At 45.6% G+C, this 17,297-nt stretch overlaps 2 protein-coding genes across 2 annotated transcripts; one reads left to right on the plus strand and one right to left on the minus strand.

Annotated features, from left to right (window-relative positions):
• Window positions 1-3,620: 3,620 nt before the first annotated feature.
• Window positions 3,621-4,666, minus strand: LOC101941159 (olfactory receptor 8A1-like). The gene has a single exon (XM_024111119.2). The coding sequence runs from the start codon at window positions 4,664-4,666 to the stop codon at window positions 3,722-3,724; it is 945 nt and encodes a 314-aa protein (XP_023966887.2). The 3' UTR covers window positions 3,621-3,721.
• A 6,918-nt stretch (window positions 4,667-11,584) lies between these two features.
• On the plus strand, window positions 11,585-16,731 carry LOC103307303 (olfactory receptor 5AR1-like). Its single transcript, XM_065595788.1, has 3 exons — window positions 11,585-11,750; window positions 13,358-13,510; window positions 15,115-16,731. The coding sequence occupies exon 3, from the start codon at window positions 15,162-15,164 to the stop codon at window positions 16,098-16,100; it is 939 nt and encodes a 312-aa protein (XP_065451860.1). The 5' UTR covers window positions 11,585-11,750; window positions 13,358-13,510; window positions 15,115-15,161; the 3' UTR covers window positions 16,101-16,731.
• The last annotated feature ends 566 nt before the right edge of the window (window positions 16,732-17,297 follow it).

Raw genomic sequence — 17,297 nt, forward strand, 5'->3', positions numbered from 1 at the left:
ACTTGAAGTCTTTCCAACTGGATATCTAGCTAAAAGATGTGTGAGAGCTAAAAAAAAATAATAATTATGGGCTTGATACATAAATTATTGGGCAAGGTTTTGTTATGCAGGAGGTCAGATTAGATGATCACATTGACCTCTTCTGGCCTTAAACTGTATGAAAAATCAGTTTGACCCAATCAGGGGCGGTAAATTGTAAGGCACTATTAGGCATTAATTGTAAGGGTAGGGTGATTTCTTGGCATCTACACAGAACAAAGTTACAGTTGTTGTTTGCTGTAACTGCGCTTTTTCCATAGTTTAACATGTCTGGATTTCTTTTAAGCCTAACGTTGACGCTGAATTCACTGAGTGCTCCCTACGGAAAGAAAGTCCATTCCTTTGCAGTTACACTGCTCTTGAGACTTCTTCCTGTGGCTTCGCAAAACAGCGAGAGCTTTCCGTAAAACTAAGCAAAGGCAAATAAACAAATCTACGTAGCATGTTAGGGCACCAAGGAGGGCATTGTAATGAGCCCCTCTGTGCCTGGCTTGAGACTGTAATTGGAGGTGTGACTTCAGAGACTTGATCTCTAAATGACACTGAAATGAGTATATAAAGGTATTTGGTGCCCTAACATGATCCGTTAGGGATAAAGAGTGATTGAACTCTCTCTTCCACCAGTAGCTATGATACAATACTTCTTTCCTTCAGTGGAGGTGGGATAGCTATTTTCCTTCAGTTCAGTTCCTGCAGTTAGAAGGCCTCTCTGTAACCCCTAGAGCTGGGGAAAAGGGGAGCTCAGTCTCTGTGGCCTGGTCAGCCCCCAGCCTCCCCTCTGACGTTTGTGAGCGAGGGGACCAGTTCATATCAACTGTGGTGAATTTTGGGAGGTGGACACATTTGCCCTACACACTGGGCTGAGAACCCACCAACTCATTAAACACAAGGTAACAGATTTGGGGGCCTAGAGGGGAAAGATCCTGCATGCCATTCCCACACCTCCTCCCACCCCTGCCCCTGGACAGCTAGCCCCCTGGCCTGGGGTCAGATTGGAACCAGCTTTCCCCAGAAGGGGAAGGTTCCCCATAGCCTATTCCCAGTATCCCCTTGGCAGAAGCCAGAACCTCCCCATCTCCTGCTTGTAGAAACCCCACTCTGACATGCCCTCCTCACATAGGGTTGCCCGCAATCCCTTATTCAAAGGACATCCCTTATTTTTTCATCTCCTTACAACAAGATCAGGTGTTGCTGAGCATTGCAAAAAGCAACAAGAAATACCCCTGCTGAAGGTAGGTGAGTCCTGCTTATTATTGGTAGTATTATTAAACTACAACTGATTATAATACTGGGAGAAGGGGTGGGGCAGGGTGCTATGAAAACAGTCCCTTATATTTGAAATACAATGTTGGCCTATCCTGACACCGCCCTCCTGCCAGCTCTTGCTAGGACTATCAAAAGCAAGAGAGTTGTAGTCCAAAAGCCAGGCTGTCCAAGGAAACATGTCTTAGGGTGGGGGTGGGGCAGGAACAGAGTTGAATTTTAGCTCTAATACAGAGAGAGTGCTTGATGACTGTGAGAAATCAGCTGGTGAGAGTTAACACAGAAACATTGAGAGAACAGGAGATGTGAACCACAGAAGTGTGAGTGTGTGTGTGGGGGGGAGGGGGTTAATATCCTGAAGTAGGAAGTTCCACAGATTAATTATGTACTCAGGAAAAGAGAAACTTACTCTTTCATATCAACTGCATTCAGCTTCTCCTCCCATCCCCCAAGGGAATGTCTAGGTGAGGTCCTGTGGTCACAACCCCAGTAGATGATCCTCAATCACATGCACACCCTTGTGGGGACAGGGATTTAGGACATTGTACTCTCTAATACCTTCCTTTTAAAGGGTGGGTGTTTACTGGAGTGCCCTTAATATAGGAGAGCCTCTGAGGCGGAGCTAAGCCCTCTAGCCCCACCCACAAATAGCCTGACTCTGCCTCTCTGTATAAAAGACCATGCTCAGGCAGTAGTGGTTTCCTTTAGAGCAAGGGGTGGAGTTTATAAGGAAGGACTGTGTTTATAGGCAGTCTTAAGGAGGAGTGTTGGGTAACTTAAGATAATCCTATATCTATGGGCTTTTGTAGGGAAGGGCTGAGAGTTAGGGCTTCTGTGTTCTGTTCCCAGTTTTGGCTGGGGAGTAGGGTCTGGCTGGGGCAGCGATGTCTGGGAACTAGAATTCCTGGTTTCTGTTTTCTATGAAGAGAGCTTTAAGAAAGGACATTGTCACTCCTAGCAGGGAGATTCAGGCACAGAATGGGTATGAAGCCTGTTTTCACTAATCCCCTAGACCCTCTCAGACCTGGGTATAGAACCCAGGAACCCTGGCTTCCAGTACCCTCTTTCTCTGTCCCATAGACCCTTTCCCAGGTCTGAAGAAGGGCTCTGTAGAGCTGGAAAGCTTATCTCACCAACCAAAGCTGGTCTAATAAAAACTCATTTATCTTGTCTATCCATAGACCCTATGATAGCAATTTCACACAATATCCTGCACAAACCTTACTGAATTATGTGAAAATTTATTGAATTAAATGTATGTATCATTGTGTGCTAGGGATTGTATTTAATTCCATGGGACATGAGGACTGTTGCCCTCCAAAAATTAAGAACAGGTTGAAGAGGCAAATTCACTCAAGTTGTAACACCTCCAGAGAGCTACCACCACCACCTGGAGAGAGGCTTATGTATACTCGTTCAAACTGGATTCTTCAAGGCCCAGTGGACAAAGAAGGGACATTGAGTTAAATAGCCTTAGTTAAAACTGATTCAGAGCCTTATTTCTAGTGCTCCAAACAGACAGGACCTTGTCTCCAAGGGCTGCTTCAATCCTTCCTGGGAAGGTTTGGAAGGACCTGTCCCAGTCTGTTAGTTTGTTCTGAGCAAAAGGTGTTGTGAGCTTGTAACCACAGAAAAAACACTTGGTGAAAAGTTTTGAAGGACAGTTCAGCATCCAGAGCCCTTGTTGGAGCTGGGGTGATCTTTGGTGAGGTTATTAGCATGCATGTAGGTTCTTTTATTGCTTTTAATGTTTTCTCTATAATGCTTTCCCTGTGAGAATGAATTTTCTTGCTTAGACAGAATGGTGTGATAACTTATAACTGTGGCAATTACACTGTTTTCTATCTCTAAGAAGAAAAATAAAGCAGGTTGGCTTAGGCAGTCTGGCTTGCTGGGGAATTCACAGTGTAGGTAAGGAACTGTGGAGCCTCAGAAAACCCCAGTCAAGAGGGAGAGAGATGTGCATCTCCACCCAAGAGAGGCGTCCAGCTGCAGAACTGGAAACCTAAAAGCAGGTGTCCTTGCTGGACCATACAGAGGGGTTACAAGTTCAATGGCCCTAAATGAGACAGACTCCACTCCCCTTGTAATTTCTCTGGAGTTTACTCTTAGGGACTTGCCTTAATCACCACCCCCCCACTTAGGTTTTAGTTCCCATAGGAGTTGTGGGAACCCTCCCCCCTGGAGTAGAAAACAGTAATACATAAACCATTCATATAATGAAATTTAATATAATGGTCCCAAAGATACTGCCCAGGGTTGCAATATCTGTCACACCAGATCTCCTGAGTGTCTTATCTGTTGAACCATGCCACCTCTCTAAAACATTATTTTTAAAACTTGAACACATTAGAGTTTTGATTTTCATGATAAAATTACATAGAGTGGAAGGGAATGCAAAACATGATCAAATTATTCATCAAAGCTGCTGAGAGAACTTTCTTCTCTCTAACATTCTCCCCAGGGCGTCCTTCACCTCCTTGTTCCTCAGGCTGTAGATGAGGGGGTTCAGCATGGGGATCACCATCGTGTAGAACACAGAGATCACCTGGTCCTGCTCCAGTGAGGAGGTGGAACTGGGTCGTAAGTAGGTAAAGAACGTCGTCCCATAGAATATAGCCACAGCTGTCAGGTGGGAGGAACAGGTGGAGAAGGCTTTGCGCCTGCCCTCAGAGGAGCGGATCCTGAGTATGGCAGCGGTAATATACAGATAAGAGAAGAGGATGATCAGTATGGTAGTCAATTGTATGGAACCAGCAAAGATAGAAAGCAGCATTTCATTGGTGTGAGTGTCGGTGCAGGAGAGCCGCATGAGCGGAAGGACATCACAAAAGTAGTGATCGATTACATTGGGCCCACAGAAGGACAGCTGAAAGGTGCAGCTGGTAAACATGGTTGCATTTGCAACCCCAGCCATGTAGGAGCTAGCCAAGAGCCAGATGCAGGACCTCTTGGATATGATGAGCCTATAGAGGAGTGGATTACAGATGGCCACATAACGGTCATAGGCCATCACCGCAAGGAGGAAAGACTCAGAGGTGACAAAGACAAAAAAAAAATACAGCTGTGTAGCACATCCAGCGTAAGAAATGGCCTTACTCTCCCTTGAGAAGTTCACCAGCACCCTGGGGGTGATGGATGAGGAATAGCCAAGGTCAACAAGTGACAAGTTGCTGAGCCAGAGATACATGGGGGTGTGAAATCGGGAGTCCCTCCAGATTAGGCCAATCATCCCCAAATTCCCCAGCAAGGTGAGAACATAGATCACCAGAAATAGGAGGAAGAGAACAACCTGCCGTTCTGGATGGTCAGTGAATCCTGCAAGGATGAATTCAGTCACGGTGGTGTCATTTCCCTGGGTCATTGCTTCACACAGGCTTTGAGGACAGACATGCACAGGGGGAATTTCTGTATAAATAAAAAAGTGTGAGGCCCCAGAATTCTGCATGACCAATGACAGCATTTTTGTCCATTTGAGACCCTTGTTCACTGAAAGTAAGAATATTTTTACCCATGTGTGCGTATCTCATTCTTTCTCTTTCAATGTGGACAATCTGTAAAGAGCAACTATTGGCAAAAAACTGTAGCATAGTGCTGACTTGATTGCCAGAGGGTGACGTTCACTGTTGGCTCAGTTGAAAAACCTTTCCCCCCACAGCAGAAATCAAGGGAGTTTACATTAGAGGTGGGTGATTTTTTTTTTTTTTTGGTTTGGTTTGGTGGCTGACCTGAAAAATCCCAAAATAACAGCAACTTGTTCCCTCCTCCCCCCCAAAAAAATCATTTACTTGTCAGGTTTTTACCCTTTGCTCCCTTGGAATCTGTGGAACTCCTTGCTTGAGGAGGTTGTGAAGGCTAGGACTGTAACAGGGTTTAAAAGAGAACTAGATAAATTCATGGAGGTTATGTCCATTAATGGCTATTAGCCAGGATGGGTAAGGAATGGTGTCCCTAGCCTCTGTTTGTCAGAGGGTGGAGATGGATAGCAGGAGAGAGATCACTTGATCATTACCTGTTAGGTTCACTTCCTCTGGGGCACCTGGCATTGGCCACTGTCAACAGACAGGGTACTGGGCTGGATGGACATTTAGTCTGACCCAGTATGGCCATTCTTATGTTCTTTTTTTTAAAAGTTACATCTAACACTTTTTTTTAAAATAAAACGGCATTTCCAAACAAAACCTTGAAACACATTGTTTCAAAAATGTCAAAATGAAATATTTCACCTTTTTATTTTTTTCCTCCCTGAAACTATTTGCTGAATTTGACACAAGTCTGCCAGCAGCTTCGGGTGATGCAAAACTGCATTTTTGGGTGAATAAATTATTCAGAACAATGGGAAAGGTACACAGTTTGCCTGATCACCAGGTAAGGGTGACCAGATGTAGGCGAGGTTGTTAATTTGTCTTGCTAAGGTCAGATGCTCTGACCCTAGAGTAAGCAGGGGATTAGAATCTACTCAGGTATTTTAATCACAAAAGAGATTAAAGACCAACTTATTTTAAACGTTAAATTCTCCTGTGATACTTTCCAGGAGTATCAAGGGCTGTGAGGTGCCTCAGCACCACCTACCCTTAGCATGAGGAAGTCTTGTCTGCACTGGCTCTAGACCTGAATTCACTGCCTTCCAGGCCTCGCTTTCTCTGTGCAGGTTACCCATAGGCAAACACTAACCTCCCAAATCTTCTGAGTGTCCCTCTGGTGTACTCAGCCCTTGTTCCACTGAACACGCAAAGAGCTCTCAGCCTCGCTACTCCCAAAGAAATTGTACACAGCTGCTTGCAAGACACTCCTTAGGATCACCACACTACTTAACACACAGCACTTCAATTTATTCTTGTTTTCTATATATTTATTATCAAAGAACAGAGATTCAAGTGATAGAAAGTAAGATAATTGGAACCAGTTACTTATAAAACAAAATCATAACATGCTTCCTAGAGCCTAAACTTAAGTAACAAGGCACAACAATGTCAAAAGACAGGCCTTGGAGCTTGAATCCATAACTTTGCTAGACACTAAACATCATGGTTTTAATAAAGACTCTGGATTTATGGGTTATTACACTGATCTGTAATCCACTAATCCCGGTTTTGTACTTTTTGCAGAGGTGTTAACAAGCCACTTCACCTTGAATGGTCTCTTACAATATATGTTAACTCCTTATGCTAAACAAGCTGTTCCACCTTGTGTTTAGCTGTGACACTCTAAGTTGCTTTCCTAGATCTGAAGAAGAACTCAAAAGCTTGTCTCTTTCACCAACAGAAGTTGGTCCAATAAAAGACGTTATCTCACCTGCCTTGTCTCTCAAGGTGTTCCCCCTATTACCCAGAAGATAGCTTAGCCCAGCATTTTCAACCAGTTTGGCTGAGATCCCTTCTCCTAAAACCAAGCCCGCTAGCAGCTTGTCCTCAAAGTTGAAGGAATAATTGGGGGTTAATCTGCATCCCAGAAGTGGTTTCAAAGATTCTTACCCTTACACAGGTTACCCCTGTTGTTGTTTTTTCCTGCAGCTTCCGTCATCTATTGATTAGCCTTTTGCTCAGACTGCAAATAGTGTCCATACTGTAATTAATTTGCACATGCCCAGTTACAGTGAGATAAGCATCTCTTCCTCTCTGACTGTCAGGAATACGTGGATTACTTTTTGGTGACCTGTGTTAACTCACAAACCTAGAGACCCTATTTTTTTTGGTATACAAACATAAGTCTTCACATATTTTACATACATACGTACAACTCGCAATGATTACGATGACCAGTGGGGCACAGGCTTTCATTAGAGAGCTTACATGATAAAATCTGGTGGACTAGTGTGTTGATATCAGACCCAGAGGTTTCCTTGTGTATCTATGTGCCCTCTGCTAGTTGGTATCAAGAGATTTTTAGGTCACATTTCCCTCTTGGCCAAGTCTAGTAACTTCAGAATAAGTCCTTTGGAAGCTGATTTCTGTGACCCTTACGCTCCCCGTATTGTGTTGCCAGGGCTAACGCTGTTGCTTTGCTGTGAATGATCCTTGTGGTCAATTCTGGTGCTTCCTCCTGGAAATCTCATAGGAATTATTAATCTCTACCCAATGAAGGGCCATTGCAGACCCAGTAAAGCTCAGAAGATGAACTGGGATTTATACACTACCCATTGGGATCCCATGAGGAGGCCTCTTACAAGGGGGCGAGAGGAGAAAGGACTCAGAGTTCGGGAGGACAGTTAATACCGACAGCACATGAAATGAATCAAAAACATTTTGCTGTTATCTGCAGCACCATCGCTCTCCCCAGACACAGCCCAGGCTCAGGGTACAGCCTAGCAACACAACAATTCACCTGCTGTGTGCTGCTGGTGGGTCCTTGCCCAGGGCTGCTCCTTAGATTCTGGATGTAGCAGCTTCAGCTGAAGGGGCCGTTTCCTACATAAGTAGCTCTCCGATCAGTTAGGAAGTTTTAGGTCAAAATTATACCTTCGAACTGATTTTCCAGTGGATCATTAGATTTTTCTTGCTGCTCACAATAGGTTTTAACTCTCTTTTTCCCCCACTAGTGCTACACAGACAAAGCAAACCTACCTGCGCAAGGATTAATAATTTGTGATGACTCCAAGAGATTCCTCTCTAGAGGAAGGGAAGGGGGCTGATTTATATTCTCTTACAGGCCATTGGGACCTTAAATTTCTCCAAGTTCGGATTGTCGGATAAACAAAGGAGATTCAGCTATCTTCATGTTGCTGGGGCCAAGTATATTCGTGGAGAAGTGATTTGTATAACACTGTGCGAGGCCACCGTGGGGTATGTCAATAATTGGTCCCAGCGTGTCCATAGAGCACTGGGAATGGAATATGGAGATTTTTCAGTGCTAGGTGTTGGGCAGATTGGATGACTCAAGAGATTGGGAATTATCTAAAGGTTCAGGGCTACACTGTGCTTTGATCACCCGCTCTGTGTAAGGGGCAGTGCTTAACTATTCCACCCCAGGAGGAGGTCAGGGATTGAATTGTGACTCGGGTGCCACAGCAGATCGCTACCCTCATCTATGCTGGTTCATTGAGACACTGAGCTCTGCAAACTTTCTACCCACCCGTGTGTCAGCTGTGCAGCCTCCACTTTCCCCATAGTGTCCCCTACGTAGAGTTAAGTTTGTGGGGTCCTACTCCTCCTTATCTGTGAATGCCCCCATAGAGCCAGGCCAGGCTCTGGCTCTCAGAATGTATGTCTGTTTCATTTAAGCATCCAAAGCTTTTCCGTGAACCTCTGGAATCTATAACACTGGGCTGGCAATGAGCAAAACGTGGGTGGCAAACGCCCACTTTCTCATGAGAGTCCCAGCACCTCTACTCCTGGTCTCAGTTGGACACAGACAACACTAAGGCCAGGTCTACACTGGCAATTGAAAGACAAAACTTCTGTCGTTCGCAGGTACTTAGCAGGTACCCTCCCCTGAAAGACAAAAGTTTGCCGCGAGAAGTGCCTGTGTGAACCATCGCATTGTCGGCAGGAGTGCTCTCCTGTCAACAATGCAAACCCCACTCGTTGGGGGTAGAAGAATTTTGTTGGCAAAAGCGCCGACCAACAGCGTTCACACCACCCAACTTTTAGCAACCCGGCCATGTCACTAAAAGCCATGTAATGTAGACATAGCCTAAGGCATAAAAATATATGTGAGTGTTTCAGAATCTTAAACCAATTCATGTCTGAATGTGGGACTTGAAGAGCTGGGGTGTATGGGGGGATAAATAGTTTGTTCTGGATGGCGGGGGGGTTGGAACAAGTTCATTCATATTCATAGGGAATATATATTTAACATAGACATAGAGGAACCAAATATCGAAATGACTTTTATGTTAGATTAAGGAAAACAGAACAAGAAAGAACAAATGTAAGTCCTCAGGCAAAAGCACAGTGTGTGCATGTCTGTATCCTCAGTCACGTGATGCATCACCTCTGCCTTACAAAATAGCCGCTGCCTCTGCAGACAGCAGATTTCTTGATAACGGGATCGTCAGGCGAGGGAACGAGGGGGAGTTCATCTCTCACTCTTCGGCATCAGTGCCCAGGCTGCCTACCAGGGTCTCAGCCGGAGCCAGTTATCACTCTGTGGTTTCTTGGGTGGATGGGGTGGGGATATAAATACCTGAACATTAGGAATTTCTGGGATTATCAAAGAAGCTTGAAGGTATCTAAGTCTCATAGCTGAGCACAACTGAGACCAGCAACTCAACTTTCAAGAAAACATCTTCCCCGGGAAGAGTGTGTGTGTGGGTGGGGTGGGACGACTTAACCTTTATAGATTCTGCATGGGGGCTTTGGTGAGGGCTAGCAGACCTAGTGGTCAGGCTGCTGCCAAACCATCTCTGAGTTTTGGGATGGGTTTTCTGGGCAGCCTGGAGGCCCAGCAGCCAAGTTACAGTTCATCACCTCCCCCCCCAACTGTAGATCCCTCTGAGGCCTCTGGGGTGGATGGAGGAGATGGAAAGGGGAGAGGGATCCAGGCTCTAGGTAGACTTTAAGTTGTCATGGGATAAGAGGGAAGATCCTTTCATGGATTGAGAATTGGTTAAAAGATAGGGAACAAAGGGTATGAATAAATGGTGAATTTTCAGAATGGAGAGGAGTAACGAGTGGCGTTCCCCAAGGGTCAGTCCTAGGACCAATCCTATTCAACTTATTCATAAATGATCTGGAAAAAGGAGCAGTTTGCAGATGATACTAAACCGCTCAAGATAGTTAAGACCAAAGCAGACTGTGAAGAACTTCAAAAAGATCTCACAAAACTAAGTGATTGGGCAACAAATTGGCATATGAAATTTAATGTGGATGAATGTAAAGTAATGCACATTGCAAAAAATAACCCCAACTATACACACAATATGATGGGGGCTAATTTAGCTACAACTAATCAGGAAAGAGATCTTGGAGTCACTGTGGATAGTTCTCTGAAGACGTCCATGCAATGTGCAGCAGCAGTCAAAAAAGCAAACAGGATGTTAGGAATCTTTCAAAAAAGGATAGAGAATAAGACGGAGTATATTTTATTGCCCTTATACAAATCCATGGTACCCACATCTTGAATACTGAGTACAGATGTGGTCTCCTCATCTCAAAAAAGATATACTGGCATTAGAAAAGGTTCAGAGAAGGGCAACTAAAATGATTAGGGGTTTGGAACGGGTCCCATGTGAGGAGAGATTAAAGAGGCTAGGACTTTTCAGCTTGGAAAAGAAGAGACTAAGGGGGGATATGATAGAGGTATATAAAATCATGAGTGGTGTGGAGAAAGTGAAAATAAGGAAACGTTATTTTCTTGTTCCAATAATATAAGAACTAGGGGCCACCAAATGAAATTAATGGGCAGCAAGTTTAAAACAAAAGGAAGTTCTTCTTCACACAGCACACAATCAACCTGCAGAACTCCTTGCCTGAGGAGGCTGTGAAGGCTAGGACTATAACAGGGTTTAAGAGAGAACTGGATAAATGCATGGAGGTAAAGTCCATTAATGGCTATTAGCCAGGATGGGTAAGGGATGGTGTCCCTAGCTTCCCTTTGTCAGAGGGTGGACATGGATGCTTAGCTGGCAGACTGAGTGAGAAAATCCCTAGATGGGAGCTGAAATGGTTCAAAGAGAAAGCACTTCTGGAAAAGTCATTTTGTCAGGGTGAGATGTTCAGAAGTGCCTAAGAGAATAACCAGTACAAGTTCCGGGGAAAGTATTATCTGCATTTTACATAGTGAGGAAGTGAGGCATAGACGGTAGTGCTCAATTTTTTTTTTAAAAGAGCTTTAACGTTGAGTGCCCATATTTAAACACCTGGGCTGACATCATAAGTGCCTGAGTGACATTTTCAGCCATTTTCAATGTGGCTGTATCTCTCAAGAGTCTAAAACCAGAGCCCTGCGTGGATACAAAATTTGTAACCGCATCCAATCTGCAATCCACAAAAAATGATCTGTGGATTTAAAGTGAATATCCACAGATTTGCAGGGCTCTAGATACAAAGTTTGTGTCTGCATCTGGTCCCCGATCCACAGAAATGGTCCACAGTTATAAAACAGATATCTGTGGATTTGCAGGGCTCTAATTTAAGGAACCAGATATGAATCTATTTTCCAATATGTGTCACTTTTTGCACCTTCTGAGGTGAGTTACCCCATGAGCATCTGATCAGGATTTGGGGGATGGGAGGGGAGGAATGGGCCAGTTCTCTTTGAAACAAAGAAAAGGGGAAGAAAGAAAACACCCCGAAGTTGGAGCAATAACTGGACACAACCCATCTTTGTGTGGTTATCCCTAGGGGACGTGAAGTTTTAATGATCCCATCTGTGTCTGCCCTGAACTGCAGAACTCTGGGGCTCTCCAAGGATTCCATCCCCAAATGGCACTGAAAAACATCTATAAACATGGCTTCCAAACACAATCCGCTTTGCAGTCAAGAGTAACAGACGTCTCCCTCCTGCAGGTAGGTTTAATTGCTCTGGTTTTGATGAAAGTGGAATAAATATTCTCTTTTGGTTCTGGCAATTTGAACTAATTCTGATTCAGAGCCAAATCTCATGGAGATCAGATTTATTGACTCCAGAGGTCCTGACTTTTCTAAGAAGGCTGCATCCTCAGCTGGTGTCAGTTGCCTAACTCCACTAAAGCCAATTTTCCATTTACATGTGCTGACGATCTGGCTCGTTAGAGCAGCTCTGCTCTAGAAAAGGTTGAGACTCACTTTCCATTGGCTCTAAAATCCACAGCCTTACTCAGACTGTCTTGAAATCAGCTGATCCTCATGGAGGTCCAAGTTAGGGTTAATGGACTAAATTTGGAGTCATGTGTGCACGGGAACAGCCCCTTGAAAAGTCACGGGATATCAGAATTGTACAGTTCTCATCATGTTATTTTGTGAACGCCCTGGGCACACTAGGGCTCTGGTTCTCCCCAGACTGTTCTCACCTTCTCGGGGTTGATCCCAGCTAGTGTCTGGCACCCACTGCCCCTCTGAGGGAAGGAGCATTTCAAACATTATTCAAGGTAAACTTGCATGTGCAGGGGGAGGGCTGAAAGGGTTTCCAGGCAGCCTGGCCTCAGAACAACCAGATGGCTCAAGATGACTGGATCCCAGGGCCCACCTTGCTCAGTGATTTTTGAATCCTGGCTTTGGCAGATTTCTAAACATGTGTATTGTCTACGTATGACAAGGAGGAAGGTGGAGAGGAGAGCTGAATTGCACGTGTGTGTGTGTGTGTGTGAGGTGGGAGGGAAACCTTGGAGCAGCCAGGTCTTTTGGGGGATGGTCACAGCAATGGATGTGGTGGAGGGTTGGGCATCAGAGCAGTGATAGAGGAATGTGTGTGGGGAGTGGTATCCACTGTCCAAACATTAGGGCTTTGAAAACCGAGTTCAATAACTAGAGCTCTGAAGAAGAACTGGCTTTTGAACAATGTAGGGTTTTCATTTTCCTGTGATCCCTTAATGTATAAGGGAAGCACTGGAACGGGTTACCTCGGGAGGTGGTGGAATCTCCTTCCTTAGAGGTTTTTAAGGCCAGGCTTGAAGAAGCCGTGGCTGGAATGATTTAGTTGGGGATTGGTCCTGCTTTGAGCAGGGGGTTGGACCAGATATTCTTTGATTCCGATTCATTCCCTCAAGAAACTGCTACTAAGCCAGGAGAGGGGTACCTGTGTGTGGATTGCTAGGAGAGAGAGTCACATACATCCAGGTGGAAGGGAGGTGCCTATCTGCGAGGCAGGGGCAGTGCTTAGCAAATCAGTGGGTCCCATTGGCAAGCTTAGGGGACTCCTCACCTGGCATCAGGCGGGCTGTTGTGGAATGCATTTGAAGGTGCCGATCTGTCCCCATTCATTCTACAGGGAGATTGTGGAAGCCCCTTCACTGGAGGTTTTCAAAAGGAGGCTAGAGAGCCAGATGGATGGTTTAGGTACAACAAATCCTGCCACTTGGTAGGTGGTGAGACTCGATGACCCTTGCGGTCCCTTCGACCGCTATGGTTCTGTGATTCTACAGGGAGGTACCTAACTCGGCTTTCTGGACTGCAGTGCTGTGCTTGGTTTTGTTTAGGTACCTAAAAGGTAGATGTCATGATGCTCGGAGCTGCACTGCCTGAGTCCCTTAAACACAGCGGGCCAGATGATCATCCCCACAGACATGCCGAATAGAATCATATCCCACCATTGCTCCCGTTGATGTGAATAGCACCACCGCCCGGCTGGGGTAAGTTTGCTGCCCAAGTGAGAAAAGGTATCGGATCGGGTGCTCGGAGTGAAGGAACTTTTTTTGGTTTCTTCTTCAGAAAGGCCGGGCTGTAAACCTGGGCTTGTGATAAACATGGCCGTGCAGCTTTAATAGCTGAGTCACCGTGGTAATGTGAGGCGTGGGACCGGAGAAAGAGGGTCAGTTTTCTGGAGGGACCTACTTCATTGTGACGTCAGGAGCTCAGGAGTGCGAACAGGGGTCAGGCTCCTTGTGCACAAATTCTAGAGGTTTTGCATAGAACGTTGGGTAGCCTCAAGCTGCTGAATAAAGGTCTCTTTCCTGCCACTCCCTGCTTGCCCACATCCCTTATTGCTAATGAAACAACTAGCCTGGCTCCATAACAGAAAGTGCAAAAGCACCCATGCCTCAGAGACGTTCACACACCAAGTAGTACTTTGCCATGCAAAAAGTCTCATTGCTCCTTGGTCGCAGTAACTGATGTGGGTGATTGGATCAGAATCTGACCCTGGAAACGACATTGTGCAGGTGGGTGCGTTGTCAGCAGCAAAGATTGAACTTGTCCCTGTGGCTTCAAGAGCACGAGCCACCACTCCCTGAGCTAGAAAACCTAGCTTGAAGCCAGTGCTGGACTCTGAACGCTCTATGCAGTTCAGGGAGTAGAGGGAAACAGATCTTCATGGTGGGTTGGAGGCTTCTGGAATCCGGAGACTCCACTGCCTAGAGTTTATGCTTTGTTGAAAGCGACAGAGTTTGAGGTGTTTGTATACAGCCCTTGTCAGGGTTCCCTCCCCACTCTGAACTCTGGGGAAGAGATGTGGGGACCCGCATGAAAGGCCCCCTAAGCTTATTTCTATTAGCTTTGGTTCAAAAACTTCCCCAAGGCACAAATTCTTCCTTGTCCTTGAACGTTATCCTTGCCACCACCAAGTGAGCTAGAAAAAGATTCAGGAAAAGGACCACTTAGAGTTCCTCTTTCCCCAAAATATCCCCCCAAGTGCCTTCACCACCTTTCCTGGGGAGGCTTGAGAATAATATACCAACCAAATAGATAAACATGTTGAGCACAGGCCAGACCCTTGGGTTTCTAAAAACCAATCAGATTCCTAAAATCAGAACTTTATTATAAAGAAAAAAGGTAAAAGAAGCACCTCTGTAAAATCAGGATTGAAGGTAATTTTACAGGGTAATAAGACTTAAAACACAGAGGATTCCCCTCTAGGCAAAACTTCAAAGTTACAAAAAAAAAGGAATAAACCTCCTTCTTAGCATAGGGAAAATTCACAAGCTAAAACAGAAGATAAGGTAATGCATTTCCTTGCTATTGCTTACAGTTTTTGTAATCTTGGATGCTTATTTCAGGTAGGGTTTTAGGAGATGGTTTTTCCAGCCCTGGTCGCTCTCTGTCCAAGAGAGAACAACAAAGAGACCACCAACAAAACTTCCCCCCTACCGATTTGAAAGGATCTCTTTCCCTTATTGGCCCTTTGGGTCAGGTACCAACCAGGTTATTTGAGCTTATTAACCCCTTACAGGTAAAGGAGGGATTTTATGCTACCCTTAGCTGTATGTTTCTGACAGCCCTCATTTGTCTCCTCTTTCAGTGTACTCCTCACTTTCTCACCCGCAGTGGAGAGTGCATCTAGGATAAATGGCGGAGAGGAATTACACAGCAGTGACTGAGTTCGTCTTGTTGGGATTCACTCAAAACCCGAAGGTCCAGGTCATCCTCCTTGTGATGTTTCTGCTGATCTACATGCTGATACTAGTGGGGAACCTCACCTTGGTCACCTTAATCAGAACTGACTCCCAGCTTCACACCCCCATGTACTTTTTCATCAGCAACCTGGCCCTCTTAGATGTTGGTTGCACCACCACTATCACTTCCAGCATACTGGTTACTTTAGTATCAGCAAGAAAAGTCATTTTGTTCACTGGATGTGCTCTGCAATTCTTCTTCCTATGCATCACATTGTCCTGTGAATGTTACCTCTTGGGTGCCATGGCATATGATCGCTTCATAGCCATCTGCAACCCATTGCTCTACACTGTCATCATGTCCAAGGAGTTTTGCATGCTGTTGGTGCTGGGGTCGTACCTAGTGAGCTGCATGAATGCAATTGTTCAAACTATATTTATATTCCGTTTGTCCTTCTGCGACTCAAATGTCATCAACCATTTCTTCTGTGACGTGTCCCCCCTCCTGAAACTGTCCTGCTCTGACACCCGTATCACAGAGATTGTTCATTTCACCTGTGCCACTGTGGTGGTAACACCTACTATCTTGATCATCCTTATCTCCTACATATACATTGTGGTCGCTATCGTAAGGATCAATTCTGCCCTGGGCCAACGCAAAGCTTTCTCCACCTGCGCCTCCCACCTGACGGCTGTCACCATCTTCTATGGAACGGGCTCTTTCATGTATTTACGGCCCAGTTCAAAGTACCTCATGGATCAGGACAAAATCATTTCTTTGTTTTATACCCTGGTGATCCCCATGTTGAACCCCCTGATCTATAGCCTGAGGAACATGGAGGTGAAAAAGGCCTTTACGAGGATGTTAGACCGGAAGATTTTTTCTCAGTGAATTTAAATGTTGGGAATGGGTTTTTAATGGTAAACGGGAGTGAAAGGGCGGAGTGAATTCTTTACATCATTTTCTTGTTTTTTTGTGGCTAACCAACCCTGTGCATCTTGCACCAAAAAGAACTAGGGGGCAGGTTTTCCAAGGAGATCTGCACCAAACAACTATGATTTAGCATCTCATGAAGTATCCAGCTTCTCAGAGCTGCACAACTCCCAGTTAGGAACCATTTTATGCCAAGGCTGCATTTCCATCCTCAAGTGTAGGGCAGGCTGGTCTCATGGTTCAGGCACTGGCTGAAGACATAGAAAACCTGGGTTCAATTTGTTGGTCCACAATGGGCTTCCTGTGTGACCTTGGGCAAGTCACTTAGCCTCTGTGTGCCTCAGTTCTCCATCCTTACAAAGGAGATAGTGGCACTGCCCAATCTCCTGGAGTGCTGAAAGGGGAGCAATGTTGAAGAAAAAAAGACAGTCAAGTGCTTGGAGAGCTACTGATGTAAGCAATAGGCCGGGGTCGGCAACCTGCGGCACGCATGCCAAAGGTGGCATGCATGCCAATTTTTACTGGCACACTGCTGCCAGCCAGGGTCCCGGCCAGCAGCCCCGCTCATCCTGCTGCTGGCATGAGTGAACGGAACCCCCGGTCGGCAGTGGCTGAGAGTGGCCGGTGGCCGGGACCCTGGCTGGCAGGAGCCGTCGCATGGAACCCCAGACCGGCAGCGGGCTGAGCCGCTCTGCCTGCCACTGGTCTGGGGTTCTGTCCACCGGCTCTGCTCAGCCTGCTGCCGGTCTGGGGTTCCAGCTGCCCAGCTCCTGCCAGCAGGGTCTGGGTTTACGGTCCTGCTCAGCCCTCCTGCCGGCCTGGGGTACCGGCAGCCAGCCCTGGGCTCTGCTCCTGGCCTGGTCCCAGCGCTCTGCAGCCCTTATCAAAAGTTACACTACAATTAGCTTAAAAACTTTGTATATTACAGGAATCGTTAAAACATGTGTAATGTTAATAAATAGGTTTGATGAAACAAAGTAATTGTACTTATGTGTCTGTGATTAATTTGTGTTTTCTATGATTTACCTTCTAAAAAAATCTCGCATGACTTGCACCCCCAGAAAGGGCCAGGGGGTGCGGGCACACCAGGTTAAGAACCACTGCACTAAACTGATAAGATCTGCATTTCAATTTAATTTTAAATGGAGCTTCTTA

Source organism: Chrysemys picta, chromosome 4 (genome assembly GCF_011386835.1).
Source record: "Chrysemys picta bellii isolate R12L10 chromosome 4, ASM1138683v2, whole genome shotgun sequence".
NCBI lineage: Eukaryota > Metazoa > Chordata > Testudines > Emydidae > Chrysemys > Chrysemys picta.

Bases quoted from the DNA above. Each gene is read 5' to 3' on its own strand.
- LOC101941159 (XM_024111119.2), bottom strand. From the start codon at position 4,666: ATGACCCAGGGAAATGACACCACCGTGACTGAATTCATCCTTGCAGGA.
- LOC103307303 (XM_065595788.1), top strand. From the start codon at position 15,162: ATGGCGGAGAGGAATTACACAGCAGTGACTGAGTTCGTCTTGTTGGGA.